Genomic DNA, 22,049 nt, shown 5'->3' on the forward strand with positions numbered 1-22,049 from the left:
CAAACACAATGCCACTAAATAGCAAAGCTATATGAAAATGCATCATTGTACAGAATTCATTTGTGCACAGTCTAACAAGATTGTAATTTTTATTTCTGAGTAAAGACATCATAAATAACTCTGTCCTCTCTTCCTTATTCCTTCAGAATTTCAGAACCTCAAGCTTTTTATGTTTTGTGTTGTTGTTTTGTTTTGTGTAATGTAACTAGTCCTAGGTTAGAGGATATTGAGCTTCTAAATTGAATGAATACATAATGATAAGACCTGCTCTACTGCATCTCTCCCTATAACCAAATCAGGTTTATAGTTAACAAATTATACTGGTGAATGCAATACAAACACAAACTTGTAGAGCAGTTTGTTCTTTGTTAGAGTTACCATAAACTTACCTATTGATTTGGTTTAAAGTTATTTCCTCTAAAAAATGTAAAAGTTTTCAGTTCATAGTAGTTATAGAATTTGACATTTGAAATGTATTTTATATACAGTTTTCTAAAACTAATAAAGTGATTTGTTGATGTGCTCTGAAATATCTTGCTTTTAAAGGTTGTCTGTACTTTGCATGCTTATCTGAATAAAGCTGCATGTGCTTCTTTGCTTTGTGAAATTCCAAAGCTGCCTTTTTTTTTTTCCCTCCTGCTAAATATAGATCCTAGACAGTATTATAAATACTATAAGCTGTTCTTCACTATATTTTGGTATTTTTATGTAAGCTGTTCTTGTCAGAGCAGAAAGCATCGAAGAAGTAGTGTCAATCTAGTACACTGTTAAAGTGATAGAAATCTCTTAAGTAAGAAGGGCTCTGTACAATAAATGCAGAACTGCACAGGGGCTTGCTGCCTTCTGTCAGTTAAAATAGGGAATCTCTGTGTTAGATCTTGTTCATTACGTCTTCTGGTTGTGTTTTTTTTTTTTCCTAACACTATATGGCAGTTAATTTATCTGTTGCAGTTGAGTTCATAATCTCAGCCAGAAATTGTCTTCTGATTCATTAAAACTTCACTAAGATGTCAAAAACAGTTTTAGAAAAGGTTTAGATACGAAGCCCCAAAGTTCAGTTTAAAATCAGTACTTAGGCCTTTAAATGAAAGGGAACCAACTCTGAGAAATGCCGAGTAACTCAACCTTATAGTGAGAACAAACTGCAGGTGCCAAGTACCTTGGAAGTCAAATAAAGCAGATCTAAGCTTTTGGCTTTTTTGCCTTTTAAAATAGGTAGGGTTTTCACATTCAAATTCTGGCTTTTCTTTCTTTGTTAATAATGGATTTTAGGAAAGACATAAAATGCATATTTAGTTTCCACGTAAGTATTGTACCTAAACAGTGTTTTGTTTATAGGTAGCGCGTAGCATTTAGTAGAGCAAACTTGTTCAAAGTTCATGTTTATGCTGAGGTATCAATACGTATCATTCCTAAGCTAGAGAAAGGTACAATATTTAATTTCAATTGTAAGCTCGCCCGTCCTTCCTGTAGCATTTTTGGTCTGCTACGAGTGTGTGGGTTTAATCAGATGTTTCAAAAACATGCCAACTTGAGCAGGAATAATATTTATTAGAAGTTATTTTATCTAGAGATCTCAGAACATTAAAATCAGTATGAAGTTGATAAATAGGTGCTGTAGACATGCTTCCTGTCTTCTGCCTAGAGGTGAGATTACAATGGCCTTATGCTTCTGGTTTATAACAGTTTGGGGTTTTTTAATGCTGTTTTAATATAAAATAAACACCATGATATTCTACCACTCTGAAGGCAGTCCAGTTAATCTCACGTTTATCAAAGGAAATTTATTCTCTATGTTGAGATATGCAAATATGTTCTCTGTATACATTAAGCCTCTGGGAATAAGGTGGAACTGAGGCAGGTTCTCCCATATCACGGCTCCAGGGGATTGCTTAGACTAAATGGAATACTCATTTGGTTATATAATGTGAAGGCCTCCTACTTGTGTTTCTGAAGCAACACCAGCCTTCCTCTGGAAAAAAAATCTGCAACATGTTGGATATTGGAGATTTGGGGCTTTAAAGAAAATAAACAAGCAAAAAAAACCCTCCTCCCAGAACCAGCTCCACAGCTAGCTGCTTTTCTTCTTAGCTGTGTTCTGTTCCTTATAATCTTTTGTTTAATCTGTTACTCTCCCTGTTGTTAAATTGGAATGGAACAGTTGAGATGTTCTAACATACAAACAGTAATGATTACGTCATCTTCCATAGCTTTGGGAGTTGGTTGCTCAGGGGCTGTTTTGGCAGAACAGTCATTACCTGTATGGCTTTCTGTGTTTGAGACAATTCTTCGTCTTGGAGCTCTTACAGGTGGCCTCTCTGGGTGAAGGCTACAGAATACTGTTGCAGGGCAGTTTGTATTCAGTTATTGCGCCTGCTGCGTGGGAGAACTTGAATCCTCGTAGATCTTGATATATACATTGCCCTCATCTGTGTTAATTAAACTCTGACTGTGTCAAAAGTAAACCTTTTAAGTTCTTCACACTTTGTTTTTTATCTAGAAATAGCTTTTGGTAGTGGAGCACTTGGGTATTGAGTATTTTAGGACACTAATATGGGCCAGGACTGCTTACCATCAAAATTTTAGAATGTGGAGTTAATTTAAGGCTGAAGTTGACATCTCTTGCTTCATAGAAATGACTGGTAAAATGACTTTTGGCAAAAGTAATATTTTGATTGTTGATCCCCATACGCTTCTGTGGTGAATTATGGTTCTTGCTTCACTCTGTTTAAGCAAGGTCCCATTCTCTACACGAAGATGTCTTGTTGGTAGAACAGTGTTCTGAGAATTTGTCTTTCAGTTTTCTGTTGATAAGCAATCTCGCTTTGCATTTCTTTGAACATTTTCATGTTTCTTGTTTGTGAGCTCTAGTATTTGTCAGGTTATTCTATGAAAACTTGAGCTGGCCTTGAAAGCAATTGCTTGGTAATGTTCAAGTATTTGAGACCTTCTTGTAGGTCTTAAGATGTCATGTTACTTGAAGTAACATAAGAGGATGGCAAATGTTGCAAATTGGTCTATTTTCTTCAAGAACTCTAGTCTCATAACAGTAAATAGTAGAGAATTTTAGCAACCAGAGAGTTCATCTGAATCGCTAGTTTTCTTACATTTTAAACAAGTATATTTACGATGGTGAAGGGACCTTTATAGGTGCCTATAATGTGCAGCCAAATGTTTACACAGTACATTTGATACACTTCTAATATGTGAGAGTTTGAGGTTGTTGAAATTTTTAAAAAAATGCTGCAAAATGAAACTTTCATTTCCCTTGGAGTTTTTTAAATGTAAGAAACTGTTGACAGTAAATTGACGCTTAGTCCAGATCGACCTCTGGTTTTGTTCTCATATCATGCTAGACTGCAAAATGCTGCCAAAGCAAATAATAGTTATTACACTCTTAGATTCATTCAAATCACAGTTGTTGACATAATTGGATAAGACTCTACTACTGGTGTTTTTTAAATGTGGTTTTGCTAATTTTTTTGAAAAGGAATGATTTGTTGGGTGGGATCTAAGTTAGATTCCTATCATGAAATGAGGCATTTGCTCCTTTTAGTGTGCTACATGGACACTAACTTTTTGCCTAGTGTGATATGAAAGTATTTTCTTGGTTTGTTAAAAGTCAGTGAAATCTGGAAGCTGAGAAACGGTTGCTCTATAGGCTAGTACATATACAAAAAATTCAAACCAAAACAACAACAAAACAAACAAAACAAACCAAACCAAAAAAAAAACCATAAAAAACAACCAAACGCAATCAACCAACCAACAAAAGACCCAACCAAACAAAAGCAACTTCTGTTTTCTTCTGCTTTTCTGAATTAGAGACACATTTGCATTCTCAAACTTATGTGCTTCAGTTACTCTAATTTCAGTTAAAGAAGGAACTTGCCTCTGTCACCCAGCCAGTGACTCATACAGTTTAATGTGAAACAGAAATAATGCTCTAGTCACTAATCCTCCAGTCTTGTAGCTCGTGCAGGCTTCCTTTACGAAAAAAACTAGCGTTTTCTTCAGAATAAGGTACAAAAGGCATTCCTTCCAGTCTCTGGAGGTAACTTTGTAAGACCTGCTCAGTTCATTTCATTAAAAGTAGCTGGATGCATTACAAGTCAACACCAAAATTCTGCTTGTTAGAGCTCACTCTGTTTGATCTTCTGACTGGAGAACCATTTGCATTGGTTTAGGAAGTTCCCAAGCTGTGTGCATTTAGAGCCTAGGAGAGTTTTCTGGGCCTCTAGCTGTGTATGCTTTCTACATCTGCTATTCACGCTTATCTGACACAGGATACTGATTTAATGCACGTGTAACTTTTGATATGCTGTGCGACAGCTGGTTTTCAGTTATTTCAGCAGTTGCCAAAGATGCAAAAAGAAAAAAAAATACTTAGGGAAAAACATATTTGTTAAACTCTCAAATTCATGAGGAATTTACCTGAATTAAATCTCGGGTGTATTTATCTATATTTCCAGCATTCCAAAAATCTACATGGGAAGCTTTTGATTGACTACAGTTTGCTCTCCAGTCTCATTAGAAAGGAGATAGAAAGGAGATGGATGAGGAAGAACCTATCTCCTGAATTTATATCCTTTGCTTTTCAGGAATAGATTTGTATCAGTCATAAATCAAATGAGCATTTTACAGAGGTTTCTACATGCAGTAAGAAAAAATGTAATTACTCTTTTAAAAGAGCATATTTGCTTCAGAGTGAGTATCTAGATATTTTTGAAAGTCAAGTTTGAACCAATAATTCAAGGACTCATCTCCCAAACTTTTTGCAGGAACTGGTTTCCTTTGTTAAAAGGGTCTGCCTCTTCATCCCTATAGCAGTAATGAATTCAATTACAGGGATGTACTTACAATCTGCTGCCAGATGCTAACTCAGACTTCAAAAAGAGTTGAGTTGCAGCAGTAAAGAATGTGAACACCAGCCTCTTTACCCATTTGAGCAGGCACCTCACCCTTGCTAGTTACCATCTTTTCATCTAGGTTGTGCTATCTGCTTTTTATCAGTGTGATTATGCAGGAACAAAAGATCAGGAACAAAATTTTACATGTTTTGACAGTTCATGTCTGCCTGAAGGTGTGTGTCTGTACCAGCTTCTTGCAGTGACAAGTGCTAGCTGTGACTGCTCCAGGAAATTCTGCTGTAAAATTTGGCACCAGGTTACACTGTACTTGTGCAGGTCATTGTGGCTTGGTAATCCACAGCCTGGAGAGCATCCCTTATGTGATTATTCCTTTAGATGTAGGTTCATTAAAGGTGTCTGGTCCACACTGCTTTACCTGGATTTTACCATGTCTGATGGTGGAAAAAAAATAAGTGAGGTTTGTCCTGTTTTTGTAGATTTGGCTAACATCGGGCTTGAATGTAAGGAAACCTGTATCTGAGCAAAACATAATCCTGGACTTATTGTAGCAAAATCAGAATGTCAACAAAATAGTAATACAAAGTGTAGTCCTAGCAACAGAATTCCTTTTTACTGACTTCTGCCTTTATCACCTATGATCGTACTCTGGTGGTTTAGTCTGGAATCTGAAGTTAATCAACTATGTGATGGCTGTGAGGGCTGCCTCCCTAATAGTTGTTTTTATAGGCTTTAGCCTCTCAAATATATTTCTACGTTCCTGTCTTTGCAGAACTGGAAAAGCGCGAAGGCCTTTTTAAAACATAGCTAAGATTTGAAACATTTCCTGGGATAATGAGTTTTACTTCCAAACTACATTTCTGACAGGAACAGGCTGGCACTTCAGTATTACCAGTTCATTCAATATGATTTTCTTGGCTTTGCAGTGTTTCACACATTATGTATCATAAAAAGTATCATTAAGTCAACTCTGATGTTTTCAGTACACAGCTGATTTTCTGTAGACACCGCAGGTGATGTGCTAGTCATGTCATTTGCTCACATACAATACAGTGCTTATGTGATGTAATACCTCACCTTCTCTTGCTTCCTGCTGTTGGGGTTGGCAGAAGCTGTTCTGCTTTAGTCTTGTATTCGGCTCTTAAGCTTGTCTTATGAAGACTGGTTTGAGTCCACAGTAATAGAGAAGGAGGATGGTTTCCCCTTCTTGGGGAGCTACTGAATGTGCTCTGGGGGAGAGAAGCACCCAGAAACTGCACTGTGGCAAGTGAAGGAGTTGCAGCAAGGTGCTGGGAGCATGTCTTCCATTGAGGAGAAGTTGCAGTGATAACCAGGGGACAGACAGCTGATCCTCAGGAGAGACTGAAAGAGCTTTCTTCAATGTTGGAGGAGTTGGACTATTTTCCTTTTTTGTTTGTTTGTTTGGTAGGTGTGTTGGTAGGATCAGAAAGTGCTTGTTTAAGGCATGACCACTTTTCTCTAAACAAATTTACTGTGAAATTGCAGACTGTTATAAAAGCTTGCTTGTGCCTTTCACAGTTACCAGCTGTGTTAATGTCAGTGGAGGAGTGTTTGAAGCAGTGGGTTCAGAATTCAGGAGGTGCTGGGTAACTCTGTATCAGCAAACACTTTTCTCAGTTGTGCTTTTGTGGCTTGTTGTTGTTTGTTTTGGTTTTTGGGGGAGGGGTGAGGTAGAGATGGGGAACTTTGGCAAGGTGGCTCTCTATTCAGATGCCTCTGGTCTGATAAGCTTTTCCCTTGCGAAGGAAGAGCAGGTGTATTACTGTTTGATTCCATTGATCAGCAATGTAGCAGTTACAGCAGTTAATGTAGAACACGACAGCTGATATAAACCATTTCCCTTTCTAATATCCCCATGTATGCTGGCAACAGAGACAAGTGTTTTTATGTTACGGCTTAACCTGGATGTTAGGTTTTGTGTGGGTCTTAAAAGGTGAGAAGAAAAGTTGTTGTCTTCATTACCGGTTAAGTTGGAGAAGTCAAAGTGAGGTTTTTTTTTTTTCACAGTGAAAGAAGGATTGAGAACAAGGGTCTGCTGATGGAGGCATGAAATGAGGTGGACTCAACAAGAAACACGAAGAGATTTACAGTAGTAGAGTGCAGATATAGCCTGCTGTCAGTGATTATGCAGTTTATTGAAGGTTAATAATTGTGTCTTTGAAATAATATCATAGTCTTCAGCATCCATCTGTTTAGCCTATGTTTCATAAGTAGGAGGTTCTGTCTGCTACTGTAGTCACTTGGTAGATTGTGGTGTAGTTTGATTACTGCCGCTAAATCCTCCATCCAAGACAACCTTTAATTTGCAGCAAATGTATGTTGCTCTGTCTATTGAGACATGCCCTGCTCCTCCACGGCCCCACAATAGCAATTACTAATTTGGCCTGTTAAATTCAGTGAGAATGGCAGAACAGCTGCTTATTGCTGGTTATCATCACTTCAGATAGTAATTCTTATCAATAGTGTTGTTGTGGTCCTTGCAGTGTTCGGAGTGGGTGGCATGGGTAGGAGTGCTACATGGAATACGTGTAGCTTGAAAGTTGAGTGAACTGTTTTGAATTCAAAAATTTAATTTGGAGTAAATTGTAGTCTACACTCTTTATTGGCACTTTGGTGCTAATGCTTAACACATATTTGTTAAAAGGCATTAAAACAATTCTGAAGAGATACCAAAGTCTGAAAAATAATGCGGAAACCCAAGTATTTATTGTCACGTCAGCTGTTGTAAGCAAAAAGAAGCAAGACTAAAGCTTCTGTGGAATAAATTGTTAGTATGCAATGTTACTGAAAAAGTGCGTTGGTGTTTAAGTGTTTTACTTCTGTGTTTCAGACTTCTTAAATTCAAGGATTTATCTCAAGCATTTCTTATTTTTTTCTTTAAGGTATGATTGAATTCATTGCACTTGAATGTGCAATATACAAATAAAACAGTTTTTTGCTGCATATGTCTGTGTACTTAATTCTGTAGAGCACATCATAAAATATAATACCAGAAAAATTCCGGATTCTGGATAAGAGTACTTGCAGTCTACCAGGAAAAATTGTGCTTAGACTTTTGTCTAGGGTGTGTTCTGTTTATTTTAAGTTACTGTGTGCAACCTTTCTTGAAATAAATATTTAGAGGTTCTAGCACAGTAATAGGAAACTTAACCTCTTCTGATTCTGAAGTAAAAACCTGAAAAATAGAATTTCCTTTTGGATAGGTGTCATTTTAGAGGTTGATACAATGTTAGGTAACCCTTCAGGAAAAGTAATCAATAAAATAATGGAAAATATGTTAATGAAGTAATTCTTCAAGGTAGAATTTACATATGGTACTTGAAAAAACATTTAATGCAAAGTTCTATTGTCAGTGCTCATCACTGTTACGTTCCTATCTGGTTTAACGAGACAAAGCCCAATACTACTTTTTCTCAAATTCTAACATTTTGAAAATATTCTCTCTGACAGGCCAGTTGGAATGCCAAAAATGGAAAAAGTTTACCTACATAACCCTAGCTCAGAAGAAACAATTACATTAGTATCAATATCTGCTACAACATCACATTTTCATGCATCTTTTTTTCAAAACCGGGTAAGTTCTTCTGTTTTCTCAAAAATGAGCTTTTTGTTCCTCCTCCCCACCCCAAATAGGAGCTTTTTAAATGAGCTACTGCATTTCTTGATCTTATACCAGTTACCAAGCAAATTTGAACTGAGCACAGAAACACAGGTAAACTCTCCTAGAAGAGAAGAAATAAAATATTGCATAGGAGTTCCAACTGTGCTGGTATATACTGTAACTGCTGGCTTAACAGCAGATCTCCTTTGCTGAAGAGACTAAACGTACATTGTCTTAGAACACATACAGGAACAAACTGTTCCTATAATTTTTCTGAAAATTGTAATTCCGGTGGAGTGGTATTAGTGTGAAGCAGTCACTCCAATGCACTTACAACTACTGCAGTCAAGGTACAGGAACCCAAGTTAACTTTGCTGACACTATGCTTTTTAACTCTTAAAGAGATTACTCTTAGATATAGTCCTCTAGTTTCAGTTTTGTTTGCAGGGCCTGTGGCTTAGCAGAGACCATGTAAACACTAAAGACTTTAGAAAACCTGTCTATAAGCAACATTTCTCACTTATGTAAGTCTTGTAGTAATTGCCTTTCTCCAGTGAGAACTCTTGAGTTCAGAATTCAACATAAAAACCTAATTAAATGTCATTCTGCACTGCATAATAGTTGTACGATACTGGCACTTTTTTTTTGTCTAAAACCTCTACTTTTTTTTTGTCTCTCTCAAAATCTGCAGTGGAGTTTCTAACTTCAGTTTTCCATAACGAACAGATGGAGATTTTCTCTAGTGCAAAGACTAGTATTCATCTGCAGCGTGGAATGTCTTCACTAAACAGTTTTGCTTATTCCCCTGCTTGCTTGCTTTTATTTTTTCCAGAAAATTCTTCCAGGAGGGAATACGTCCTTCGATGTAGTTTTCCTTGCAAGAGTAGTGGGAAATGTAGAGAACACTTTATTTATTAACACTTCCAATCATGGGGTATTTACTTATCAGGTAAGAGAATTACTCTTTCAGAAGAAGTTGTGGAGTGGGAATCAACTAGAGCAGCATCTATTATGGCATGCTTAGCTGTCCAAGAATATTTGCACAAAAGGCTTTTTTGGTCAGCCCAGTTGAAGTTTTCATGCCTGCTGCTTGTTGTAACATTGTAAATATCTGTAGGGCAGTACTGTAAACCAGATCGATGAATTTATGTAGAGTTTAAAATCCTCCCAACAACTTTCATGCCTGTGTCGTTTTAGTGGCTCATTGTAGCGATCTAGCTCATTCTTTAGCTCTGTATTCATTTGATCTGGTGACAGGACAATGTTATTCATTAAGCTGGCAAAAAAATTGCTCACTTGAGATTCAGAAAGATAAACCAGACAGATGAGAGAGTCTGAAAAATGAAAGAAATGCTCTTGTTGAAAGAAAATTACTCTTACTATGGCAGTGTTTTGAAAACAACAACAAAAATGCTTCCCATATGGATAGTCTGTTCTGTAAGGGTATGATTAAAGGATATTTCACATCTTTTTAACCTTTAGTTGGTATCTAGTGTTTCGGAGTATTAGAAAAAGACGGTATTTTGACTTCCTGTGTTCTAAATATGTCAGTGTAAGTAAGTAGTAGCTATGAGAAATACCCTTTACCAGCATACTAAACCAGTTTATTTATTTCTGTGCTTTAGCATGATACTGGTTTTAAATATTCATTTAGAAGCGTAATTTAAAGTTAATTGAAAAAAGTACTTGGAAGATTACTAAAATTGGCACACATATGTTGGGCTGTGCAGCTACTTAAGGTTGTTTTTCTTTTTCTGAACTAGGTGTTTGGCATTGGAGTACCGAACCCCTACCGGTTGCGCCCATTTATTGGGGCACGAGTTCCTGTAAATAGCAGTTTTTCTCCTATAATAAATATACATAACCCTCACAGTGAACCTTTGCAGGTGAGCCTAAGAGAAAACCGTTAAATGCTCCTTTATGTTTATGATATGAAACTGAAATTTTGTGTATCTTAGTGCTTCTTAAAATCCTGTTTGTACTTTAAAGCTATTTGAGGCCAAGTCCTGTACGTTATATAAATGTTTTTGTGTCTAAATGCAAATCAGTTGTTTTAGAAATTGTAGATTATGCTCACAGATCTCTTCATTGCAAAGCTGAGGTTTTACTGTGAAATTTCCATTTATGAAATGGTCTTAATTACTGCAAAATAAATAATTAAACTTCACTGGTAATTAGGAAAAATACTGAAGAAAACAGAGTTGAATAGATCTTGTACTTTTAATCCAGGCATGCTTCTTAGTTTCCTTCTGCTTGTTATGCACAGCGTAAGTTGTCTTTACATGTATCCTAGTGTGTAACGCTGGCAAACATTTTTATGTTAAGGCAGTGTTGATGTCTATACCTAACCAAACAAGTAAGTGAATAGCCTGCCGATAAATGCGATTTGATTTGGTTAAGTGATTCACAGGCAGTGAAATGCTACAGAAAATGAAGTGTGGCAGTAGCAAGTGGCTATATCTTCATTGAAAGTGAATTTATAAGATACTCTAATGGTCAGATAGTTGATAACCCATGCCGTTGCACACTAGAATACCTGATAATTAAAACAGAATCCCTTTAATGTTGAGCACTGATGTCTTCCTGTTATCCACCTCAGGTGGTAGAAATGTATTCCAGTGGAGGTGATCTACATCTAGAGCTTCCAACAGGACAGCAAGGAGGTACCAGGAAGCTATGGGTGAGTAGTTATCCCTTGCAGCTTTCGTTGTACTTGTTTGGGGAGGTTTTATTTTGATATGATTTTAGTTTTGGTTTTTTTATCAACTTACGTTTCTTGTCACGTAATCATTAAAAATACCTCATAAAAATTGAAACTATAACAGGGTCTGTTAATTGTACAGTAATAGGAATTGAAGGAAAGGTGTAACTACAAGAAGTTATGTCCATTGAGCTGTGCTTTTTTGAAATGAGAGGAGCAAGATGATTCCCAGTAAGAATGAATTGCACCTGCTTGAGTGTTCAGGACAGTGTAGTCCTCTGTTGGCATCTGAGCTGGATCTAACCCATTGGAAAAATGTACTTCTTTTTTTTTTTTTTTTTTTTTTTTTTTAACTGAAGACGTCCTTCCTGCAAATTGTTATGGATGTGTACATGACTTGAAAAGGCAGCTGAATGAACTCAGGGAAGAAGAATGTATTAAGGACTACTAAATAAATCAACAGTATGTCTAGCTGCAGTAAATCCCTAGATCCATGAGTTGAGAGTGGCTGGAAACTGTTCTGGAAAATATTCCTACATGCATGCCCTGCAGTTACTCTTTACTCTTGATGTTTGTTGTTGGAGACAGGATAGAGTGGGTTGGATGGACTCATGATCTGGCCCTTTAAATTTGTTTTGTTGTGATATTCACTTAATGGAGTTTTGAAGTAACACATACTGACATCTTTAAGTGAAATAAAGTTTAGGAGCATCCTGAAGGTAAAGTATTGGCTCTGTGCTCTATATCACATTCTTGGTAATGTCCAACTAGATACAAAATCTAATTTGAATTGTTCCTTTTTTGATGACTGTTCTGAGAGAGACTTTAAAGTCATTGGGCTCCAAAACTTGTGTCTTCCTCAAGTGTATCATTACAGTCACTGACAGTTACATCTGCTGTAGTGAGTAAAGCCAGGATAGTTCCAAATGAGTTAAGAGGGATGATCACAGAACATAATTCCTGTCTTTTCTGGAATATGGCACTATCTTTTAATTTTAGATACGAAAGTTGCAAACAAGTGAGTATGAATACAGATCACAAGCATTTAAAAAAAATGCAGTAGAAAGACTAAACACATGCTGAGGGTTAGATTGTAAACATTAAAATGGATTTGAAAACATGAAGTCCCTAATGTTTTGACACCATTTTAGTCAAATGGCATCGCTTCTAAAGATAGCCTGTTACTTGTTCTGAAAAGAACTGAAGGGGAATGTTGAATTCTGCAGCCATTAGTAGGTAGGTAACAAACATGTCAGAGCCACAAAGAAAAGAATAGAGGGGTTTTAAATGTCAGGTTTATTTCTAGTTCTGTTTCTTAAGCATGTAGCTTTTCAGCTTCTCTAGGCCAGGTTGCCAGTTAAGGCAACGATGACTTGCATGTGAAAGCTTCCAGTTTATTGTGTGGAAAGGCAGTTAGGCTAATACCAGTCAGCACCAATCTTCTTCTTTTACATATCAGCCACTGGTGTTTTGAAACAATAAGGCAACTAGAAGAAATTAAACAAGTAGGAGGAAACCTCCAGATATATCATATTGGCGACGTCCAGAGCTGCACTGCAGTTAGAAAAAGCTGCAAAGCAGAAGAAATGATTTGAAATATGGTGATTATACTTTGACATAAGGATGTGCATCATTGTCTAAAATTGTTTTGGTGCCAAGTGTTTGGATGGTTGATTGAAGGAGTCTGCATACGCAGAAGTGTTTTTGTAATCACTGTTGAGAGTAACTTAGGGATCTGACAAACCTTGGATCCCTGGTTACACATATGGAAGAGTCACATCACATCCTCTGAAACATTAATGAACTGCTGCATTATGTAGTCTGTGAATAAGTGGGAAAACAGAAGAATATGCAATGTTAGTATGTCAGCTCTTGTTCTGAAGCTAGTCTTGGGCTGCAGCTGCATCCAGCAAATACAGAAAAAGTTGTCTTTGAAACCCTGTATGCAGATTGGAACTGATGGACTAGACTATGTACAGAAACTTGTTTGGTGACTTATAAACCTGTACCTCCACAAACTTCTGTCTCCTTGCAGTTCTGCACTGTTTCAATTTGTGTCCAGCACCGAAACTGAATGCCTTTTGTATTCTTTGGAGGAAAAAAACCCAACAGTCAGAATATATAAAAGCAATGTTTGATGTTACTGCACTCAATATTTTTATGAATAGATTTTGTTTATTGGTAGATTCTGACAATTTAGTCTGTCGTCTTACCACAATTTTAATACATAAAACTTAATCAAATGGGACATGAAAGTCCTCTTGCACATGCCTATTTTTAATCAGTGTCATATTAGATGATTACAACTATGCTTACTAAATTTAATGGTAATTTTAATAACATGCAGCCTCTCTCTTACTGCTATGGCAGCTTTTTCTCTTAATACAACTATACTCAATGCTTCTATTGTATTTTTTTGATGTGGCAGCTTTTTTTGTAATGACTGCACTCTCATAGATGTGCTTTGATTATTTATCAGGAAATACCTCCCTATGAAACAAAAGGAGTGATGAGAGCCAGCTTTTCTTCAAGAGAAGCAGATAATCATACAGCCTTCATTAGAATAAAAACAAATGCCTCAGACAATACAGAATTTATCATTCTCCCTGTTGAAGTAGAAGTTACAACAGGTTTGTAGAAAAGTGGTGGTGTGTGGGTTTTTTTGTGTTTTTTTTTGTTTGTTTGTTTGGGTTTTTTTTTGTTGTTGTTTTTTTTTGTGTGTGGGGGGTTTTTTTGTGTTTTTTTTTTTATTGATTGTTGTTGGTTTTGTTGTTTTTGTTATTCAGCTTAATTAACTTTAATATATTAGAATTTGGTGACTTTTTTTTTTTTCCTTAAAGCACCAGGAATCTATTCATCAACAGAAATGCTAGATTTTGGTACACTACGAACACAAGGTAAATTATACTTAAGATCTCAAAGTGTACTTATAAGGAGTGAGGTGGGGAGGGGAAAGCCCAGTTCTCCTTGTGCTGTTCAGGGTTGCTTGTGGAATTGATGCTTTTTAAAAGCCAGGGTTTCAAAAGCAGGATAACAATGTGTACAATGGTGCACAAATGTATTCACCTGCAAATATACCTGAGATGTGTACAAGCAAATAGTACCCTGCACATCCAGTTATAAGTCCAGAAATAACATTAGTCTTACACAGTTTTGCATGGCTTAGTCTGAAAGCCATTGCCAGTTTACTTAATTTGTGAACTTGTTTTGAAATATTGCTTTACATCTGCAGAAGTGTAAACAATTTTCAGACACATGGAATAGTGAGAGTATGCAAATCAAATTTGTTGCTTGTGATAAGATCTTTTTTTTTTTTTTGAAGTGCCACTTACACATTTGTGGCTAACGTTTTACATTTTGAATTAATATTGTTTAGTGAAATTTTTAAAAAATCATATATATGGCAGAAAGTAGTAAAATAGAAGATATCTTTTGAAACTGTAGAACAGACTCCTTAGTGAAGAACAACAGTATATATCTTCTCTGAACTAAAAAAGGTAGCTTCCAAAGTCTTTTTCCATGCAACTTATTTAACATGTAAAGATTTTTAAATAAGATGAGTTTTTGCTGAATATTGATGCATCTGGCAAAATCATTCATGGTAGGAGTTTTAGCCTGTTCATTTCTTAATGTGTTAGAAATACGAGCAGTTAGCTGAAGCATGTAATACCTACTAATAAACAAAAAATGCAGTTTTTAAGTGTGTCGTATTTTTGGGACTAGCGGTTTTTGACTGGCTGTACTCTCATGTTAGTGTAACTTTTGAACACTAAACAACAGTGGATTTGTATGAGAAACCAGCTAGTGCAGATGACTTTGTATAAGGTTCTTCTGTTAAGATGGCCTAATAGCCAGGTATGTTTTTTGTTCTTTAACAGATCTGCCAAAAATTTTAAATCTGCATTTATTAAATTCAGGAACAAAAGATGTGCCAATTACAGTAAGTTTTATTTCCTTTCAATTTGAAACTGTCTACTTGGATTTACTTTCATAAAAATTGATCATTCATAGGTTCACTGTGTAATGTTCAGATTTAGGAGCTAGGTGATGTGTGACTGAAAACCTAACTTAATAGTAAGACAACTAATCTGTATGCATGGTAAAATGAATATGCTTCATCGCCTTCTTTGAATGGCTGTTTTTGGCATTTATAGGCTGTGCCTGCAATATCTAAACCTCTGGAAGCTTTTATACTTGTGAACAGTAACTCCCGTTCAGTGAACAAGAGATTAATGCAGAGTCTGTGAGATTCTTTGTCCTCATCATACACTCCATTAGAGTGTATGAAGTGGTTGTCCCAACATAATCTTTTAAGATGAGCAAAGAGGAGCTTTCAAGAGCATACTGTAAAATGACCCTGGTTTTCTTGAGGTTATCTGCTTTGTAGCTTGAAACAAGAAAAAAGCCCTTTCCAGTAAGATCACTGCAGCTGCACATGAAGTTCAGCCAGCTTCAAAATTTTGGGATTTTCTACCCTTTATTTTTATTACAGAATTTTGGCTCTAGTCTGGTAGTCCGCCTTTCTTCATTCATACCTTTTCCCTGTGTAAATCTTTCTCACTGCCCACTACTTTTCTCATTTCTTCCTTCTCCCTTTCCTGTCTGTATTGTTTTCCAGATTTAGTTGTATAGCTATCTATACCTTGTCCCAGTGCACTTCAAAAAGTGTTGAAGTGTTGAAAAGAAACCAGAGGAGCCAGAAGAATGATTGAAAGATTGGCAAAGGTTTCTTACTGACCTCCTGGAGGGCATTTCTGTGTTTTTTAGAGAATATAGGTGTAACTGTAGGGAGTAGTATTTTAATAGTAGAGGTCTAACAAAAACTTAAAATAGGGTGCTGGAAACTGAGGCTAGATGACTTTAAGCTAGAAACAGGACATATTTTTAGTAATAACTTTCCATTGCGGTAACAGTCCATTGCAATGCTTGCGAAGTTGTTCACTAATAATTTTCTAGTTGAGAGAAACTTGCAGTATAGTGCAAACAGAATTTAATTCCTCAGAGTCCTAATGTTTGTTGCATTAATGAGGTCAGATGATACTATAAGGTCTGTTGTGGCCTTGTAAGCTGTGAACCAGCTTCCATGGAGGGGTTTTATTTAAAAAAAATACCTGTATATTATTTTTTACAATCAGAGGGTTGGTAAATTTATTAAATTATTTTTCCAGCTATGACTGCTGTTGTATGTCATGTCCATCTTCTTAGATTTGCCAAGTTTTTGGCATAGGGACAATTTTTTGTGCATTTGGGGTTTGGTTTTTTGTTTGTTTTTAAGTGTGTAATGTACTTCCTGAGTACAATGCATCAACTGTGGTCTAATGGAAGGCTATTATTTGATAGCCGTTATACATGTCATGACAGAACTTTACCAGATGAATTATTCTTTTACAGTATATCACAGCAGTAACTTTGGTCTTAAAGCTTTTGGGACTCACTGTTGCAATGATAAAGTTGCCACATAGGTCTGGATATGATGTATTTTTCAGCGTGTCACATGCGGCACATGAAATCAGTTGTTCTCATTAAGGCACAGCTTTGTTGGGAAGTTTGTAGCATTTGAAGCACTGTATGGATTTCTGCTGCTGTGCCAATCAAGGAATTTCAAAGTGCTAAGCAAGAGTAGAGAATTTTTGGAAGGAACCTGGTGAGTACCTTACTTTTAGGAAAGCTCGAGAGATGGATTTCTGACCCTTTAGAGCAGGAGTTTAAAAGCAGCGAGACAGAGCGCTGTGACAAATTTCCTCTTAATGTCAGAAGAAAAGGCCAAGGCTATATTTAGCATATATTTAAGCTGGGTGCTGGAGGAACTAAATATCTTCAGGTCATCTGCGTACAAGAGGCTGCTAATGCCATTGCCAGAGTTGTAGTTGTTCTGCCTTTTAGCACTTAGTCATGCTGTGGTCCAACAAATTGGTTGAGGAAAATAAGAACCAGTTAGTTGACTTTCTTTTTTGAGTTCTAAAACTCTTTATAAAAATTTTCTGAATTACGTTTTCTAGGGTTTTCTCTATTATTAGGGAGAACCATGTTAATTTCATAACAGGATGCACTGTTGTCATGCTGCAACAATTAAACCATGCTGTCAAAAATCTAGTAAAAGCAGATTGCTGAACACCTTCTTTTATCCCTTGTTTAGAATGAAAATTTTCTGTTTCCTTAAGGCAGTTTAAGTCGATCTGATTGCTAAAAGCAATTTGAGCTCCTGATCATGTTTGATGCATAAAGAACCAGGAACTTCAGGACAGCTGTATATTGAACCTGAGTTCTATCAGTTTGAAAATAGGTGTTTGCATAAAGAAGTATTTACTTACTTCTGTCAAAATGTCACGTACTTCAGAGTAGATTTTTGTTTTCCTCTTATCAACCTGCAAGAAGTAGTTTACTTCTGAGTTGTTTTCAGTCTGCATGTTTGAATACATCTCAAAGTTATCAAGGGAAAGTTCCCTTAAAGGATTAAAAAGTAGTTTATTCTGGATGGTGCTCTATGGTGAAAGTGAACTTCAATTAGTTGTCCCTGTTTTAACTGAAGGCCAAGTTATTACTGACAAAATAATAGTGTCTGTAAAAGGGAATAAAATAGTACAGAGGTGGTTCTGACACTCACTGAACCAGCCTTAGCTACAGGGCTTTTTCTTCTTGCAGCAGGGTAACTGTCTCTTTACTATCTGTGAGTAAAAGGCTAGAGCCTGCTCAGTCTTTAGAGCAACATGCTGGGTAGACAAGACAAAGCTAGATTTTGGAGCCTGTTGACAGGTAAACAGTGTGGGTGAGCATGTGCCGGTGTTTCAATCCATACTCTTCTCCTCTTTAATGACTCTGACTGTACCTATTCTAATAAACTAAACCTTCAAAGCCGTTCGCAATAACTGCTGTAGTAGCACAAAGCTTTATTCCACCTCTGTGTTCTGTAGAACTTTTAAAATCCTAATTTTCTGCTCTTATGCTAAATATGGAATGTATCTTCATACAGCAGGGTCAGAAATCTTGACTGAGGCACTTCATGGGAGAGCCATGTGTTAATGAAGGATGTCTGGTTTTGATTATTCTTCCCCACAGAATCATGTAATTGTTTAGGCTAGAAAAGACCTTTAAGATCATCAGGTCCAACCATTAACCTAGCACTGCCAAGTCCACATCTAAACCATGTCTTGAAGGGCCACATCTACATACACAGCTTTTGAACCCCTCCAGGGACGGTGACTACACTGCTTCCCTGGGCAGCCTGTTCCAATGCCTGACAACACTTTCTGTGAAGAATTTTTTCCTAATATCCAATCTAAACCTCTTCTGGCACAACTTGAGGCCATTTCCTCTTGTCCTATCACTTGCAACTTGGGAGAAGAGACCAACCCCCTCCATGCTACAACCTCCTTTCAAGCAGTTGCAGAGAGTGATAAGGTCCCCTTCAGCCTCCTTTTCTCCAGGCTGAACAGCCCCAGCTCCCTCTGCTGCTCCTCATCAGACTTGTGCTCCAGATCCCTCACCAGCTTCATTGCCCTTCTCTGCACTTTCTCCAGCACCTCAATGTCTTTCTTGTAGTGAGGGGCCCAAAACTGAACACAGGATTCAGGGTGGGGCCTCACCATTGCTGAGTATAGAGGCACAATCACTTCTCTAGTTCTGCTGGCCACACTGTTCCTGATACAAGCCTTCTTGGCCACCTGGGCACACTGCTGGCTCATGTTCAGCTGGCTGGAAGTTGCTATCAGGATGTTTTCTGAGAAAAATTGGTGGTGTTAGATCCTTGATGGAACTTGTGTGTGTGTTTTGTCATGACCTGTCTGTATTTGATGTTTCTTAAGGCACATCTGAGGACAAGTTTTGCTTGGGTTTGACTTGAAATAGGTTAAAATTTGAGAAAAGTAAAGCTGAAAGGATTGTTAGGGATGTTGGGTTTTCCTTTGGTTGTCTTAATTCTCTATTTCCTTTTATAACATGTAAGCAAGCATTAAATGAGAAATGTTCATGATGCGATTAAGAAATTTTCAACAAAACAGTGCTAAATTACTTCCTTAAATAAATTCATTAGTTGTATACATTTTGAGTAAATACATCTAGGTTTGTTACACTTGTGTTTTAAGAGATGCTCCTGTGAAACCTGCCATTTTTGTTGCAACAGACTGTCCTTTTGAATATTTGATTTGTTTTACTAAATGAAATCAGCGTAATTTCAGACTTCAGTAATTAAAAAACCTAGCCTTTTTACATGAAGAGAGCTACTAGAAATGGTTATGCTTTCTGCTGTGCCTGAGCTCTAAACCTGATTACAGCTTTGGTTTTGGCTGCCTTAAGAGGTTTTTTTTAAAGGCACCTCAGGATCTCAGTGTTGTAGTATGGATGTTGTTAGAAGAAAATTGTGATAATTATGAATTGACTTGTGAAGAGAAATAGCAAATATCTGCACCACATGTATGTGGGTGGTTGACGAAGGTCAGTATTATAAATCCAAAATACAAAACTTACACTTAAGTTCACAGAGATTATTCATTAGCTGCAGGAGCAGCACTGCTTGTTTCCTCTAAAGATCACGTGGCCTGCAGAACTTAAGTATGTATGCATGGTTTTATGGCTTTAATTTACAATCAAGGACAGCTGAGCTTGGAGAAACTGTAATTGGGTTGTGCTACTAGCTGTCTGCCTTGCTCCTCTCTGATCAAGAAAGGCTCAGCTGCTGGTGAAGCAGGTGCTAAACCTCTGCAGCCCAGCACAAGGTAAACCAGCACTCATTTCAGTTTCCTTAACACAGCATCCTGTAATTTGCAGTAGCTTAACAGCTTCTGTGTGAGCAGCTGAGCCATTCTTACAGCAGGAGAAGGCAGCTGGGAAGAAGGAATCATGGCAGCCATCCTAATTTTGAATAAAACAAGAATAAGAGCATTTAAATGCTCCATGCCTGGTTTCTCTCCATGGAATCTAGATAAAGAGTTTGCTAGCAATTTATAGAGTCTTCGGATACTGACTTGGAATCCATAATCCTGCTGCATAGCAGTATCTATACAAATCAACTCTGGTGCTCATAACTGACACAATTGCTATTCTAGTAATGCCCAATTCACCTTTTAATTTAGTTTAAAACAGTAATCCTCAGATACAAAAGGTGATCTTGTAAAATGCTGGTGTAGAATGAGTGTCATCTCAGATTTACAAAAATGTTCTCTATAAAGTGTTGTTTTTTTTTTCCTGTGGCAGCTCTGCAGACTAGCATGGGAACAGGGACAAGGCAGGTGTCTGTATCATCACCAGTAATTAGACAAGTCAGTTAACAGCTTTGTTAATGAGTGCACCAAAACAAATGGTCTAACTATTGTAACTCTGCAGCATTAACAATAAAACCCCAAATCTTTATTTAAATAAAGATTGTTTTCTATGTTTTTGATGTTTCTGCCTGTACTCTCACCGCTATTGCCCACTTTCCTAGTTACTGACTTAGTAATTTGGCAGACCTGAAAAAAATTCTAAAGCCTTTTACGATGCTGCTTTGTTATAGGAAGGACAGACTTGTAAGAACTCAGCCAAAACTGGGTGCTGTTGTATCACTTTGAAGGATATGGGAAGGCTGCACAGTATGTTAACAGTGATAAATTTACAGGTGCTCTGTATTTTGATTGTTTGCAGAGTGTTAGACCCACACCACAGAATGAAGCTATAACAGTGCATTTCAAGCCAGTTACGTTAAAAGCCTCTGAAAGTAAATATACCAAAGTTGCAAGTATTAGCTTTGATGGTAAGTAGTGCTCCTCTCTTCTTAGAACTTCTCAAGTGCTTCTTAAAACTTGCTGAAATTTCATGAATTATTTTCCACTCTCTTAACAAAATGTTATTTGTAATTTTGAGAGGGAAATGGAATTTTCCTACCTGGAAAAGGCTTACAGTTCTTCTAACTTATTTTTGAAGGGATCATCTCTAATCATAATCAGCAGGTAACTTAGGCTGGCAAATATTGTCGAAGGGAAGGAATTCTTTAGCAATCTTCTATGTACGTATATAAGAACTGAACATCAAATTTCTATTAAATGTAAGCAATAACCTTATGTTAAAACACAAATTATTTTAAAGGCATCGTTAGTCTAAATAGGCATTTGATTTTGAGAAACCTTAACAAACCAGGACACGTTCCTCACAGTAATATACATTAGAGGAGAATATATCCCTTGAATTGCCCTCTGATCCTTCATAGTTTAAAAAATAATTGAAATCTTATTTCTAAAAGTATTGCCTTTTATATTGGAACGCACATGGAAACGGGGCTCTGCAATGCTCTTGAGAATTACTATGAAAGTTGGCTTATTTTACTATCTTGAAATCATATTACAGAAAAAGGGAGGTGAAGGTGGAAAAACCTTTTACTGGTACCTTTCCTACAAAGATATGTTATGTATGCTGATACTGACTTTCATGTATATCTTTATAAAAGAAGTGCTGGGTCATTTCCCTCCTGCATAGTGTGACTCCAGATATCATGCTGACATTTTGTAGGAAGGCACCTCTGTCTTCATAGAGATTTTAATCAGCTGCCAGAATGCTATTGACCTACTCAGATGTTAGTGCTTTAAGATACTAGTTGGTGCTGTAAAGTTTCTCTGCTGGGTTTGCTTAGAAGTGGAAGTTTACAGACACAATGTTTTTCATTTCAGACATAATTTTAGAAGTTGTGTGGATAGAGAGGAGAGGATCAATTTTTATTATTATTGTTATTTATTGATTAGCACTTTAGATTTTTATTAGCTTACAGTTTGTAAGATGATTGAAGTATGTTTTAGCTTATAAGTAAACTCTGAAGTAGCTGAACTCTGTCAACCTGAGGTGGTATTATGTTCCAGTTTTGAAGCTGGAGGGAATCGTGATATGAGGACCTACT

At 36.8% G+C, this 22,049-nt stretch overlaps 1 protein-coding gene across 1 annotated transcript in view; it reads left to right on the forward strand.

Moving 5' to 3' along the window:
- The window catches only part of TMEM131 (transmembrane protein 131), a 102,304-nt gene that overhangs the window by 42,307 nt on the left and 37,948 nt on the right, over positions 1-22,049 (forward strand). The window contains exons 6-13 of the mRNA XM_065854149.2: positions 8,340-8,463; positions 9,323-9,439; positions 10,254-10,376; positions 11,090-11,170; positions 13,671-13,821; positions 14,032-14,088; positions 15,070-15,131; positions 20,807-20,915. Of these exons, the coding sequence (XP_065710221.2) occupies positions 8,340-8,463; positions 9,323-9,439; positions 10,254-10,376; positions 11,090-11,170; positions 13,671-13,821; positions 14,032-14,088; positions 15,070-15,131; positions 20,807-20,915 (824 nt within the window). The remainder of the gene's footprint in view (positions 1-8,339; positions 8,464-9,322; positions 9,440-10,253; positions 10,377-11,089; positions 11,171-13,670; positions 13,822-14,031; positions 14,089-15,069; positions 15,132-20,806; positions 20,916-22,049) is intronic.

The sequence above is a fragment of the Patagioenas fasciata genome, chromosome 1, assembly GCF_037038585.1.
Source record: "Patagioenas fasciata isolate bPatFas1 chromosome 1, bPatFas1.hap1, whole genome shotgun sequence".
Classification (NCBI taxonomy): domain Eukaryota; kingdom Metazoa; phylum Chordata; class Aves; order Columbiformes; family Columbidae; genus Patagioenas; species Patagioenas fasciata.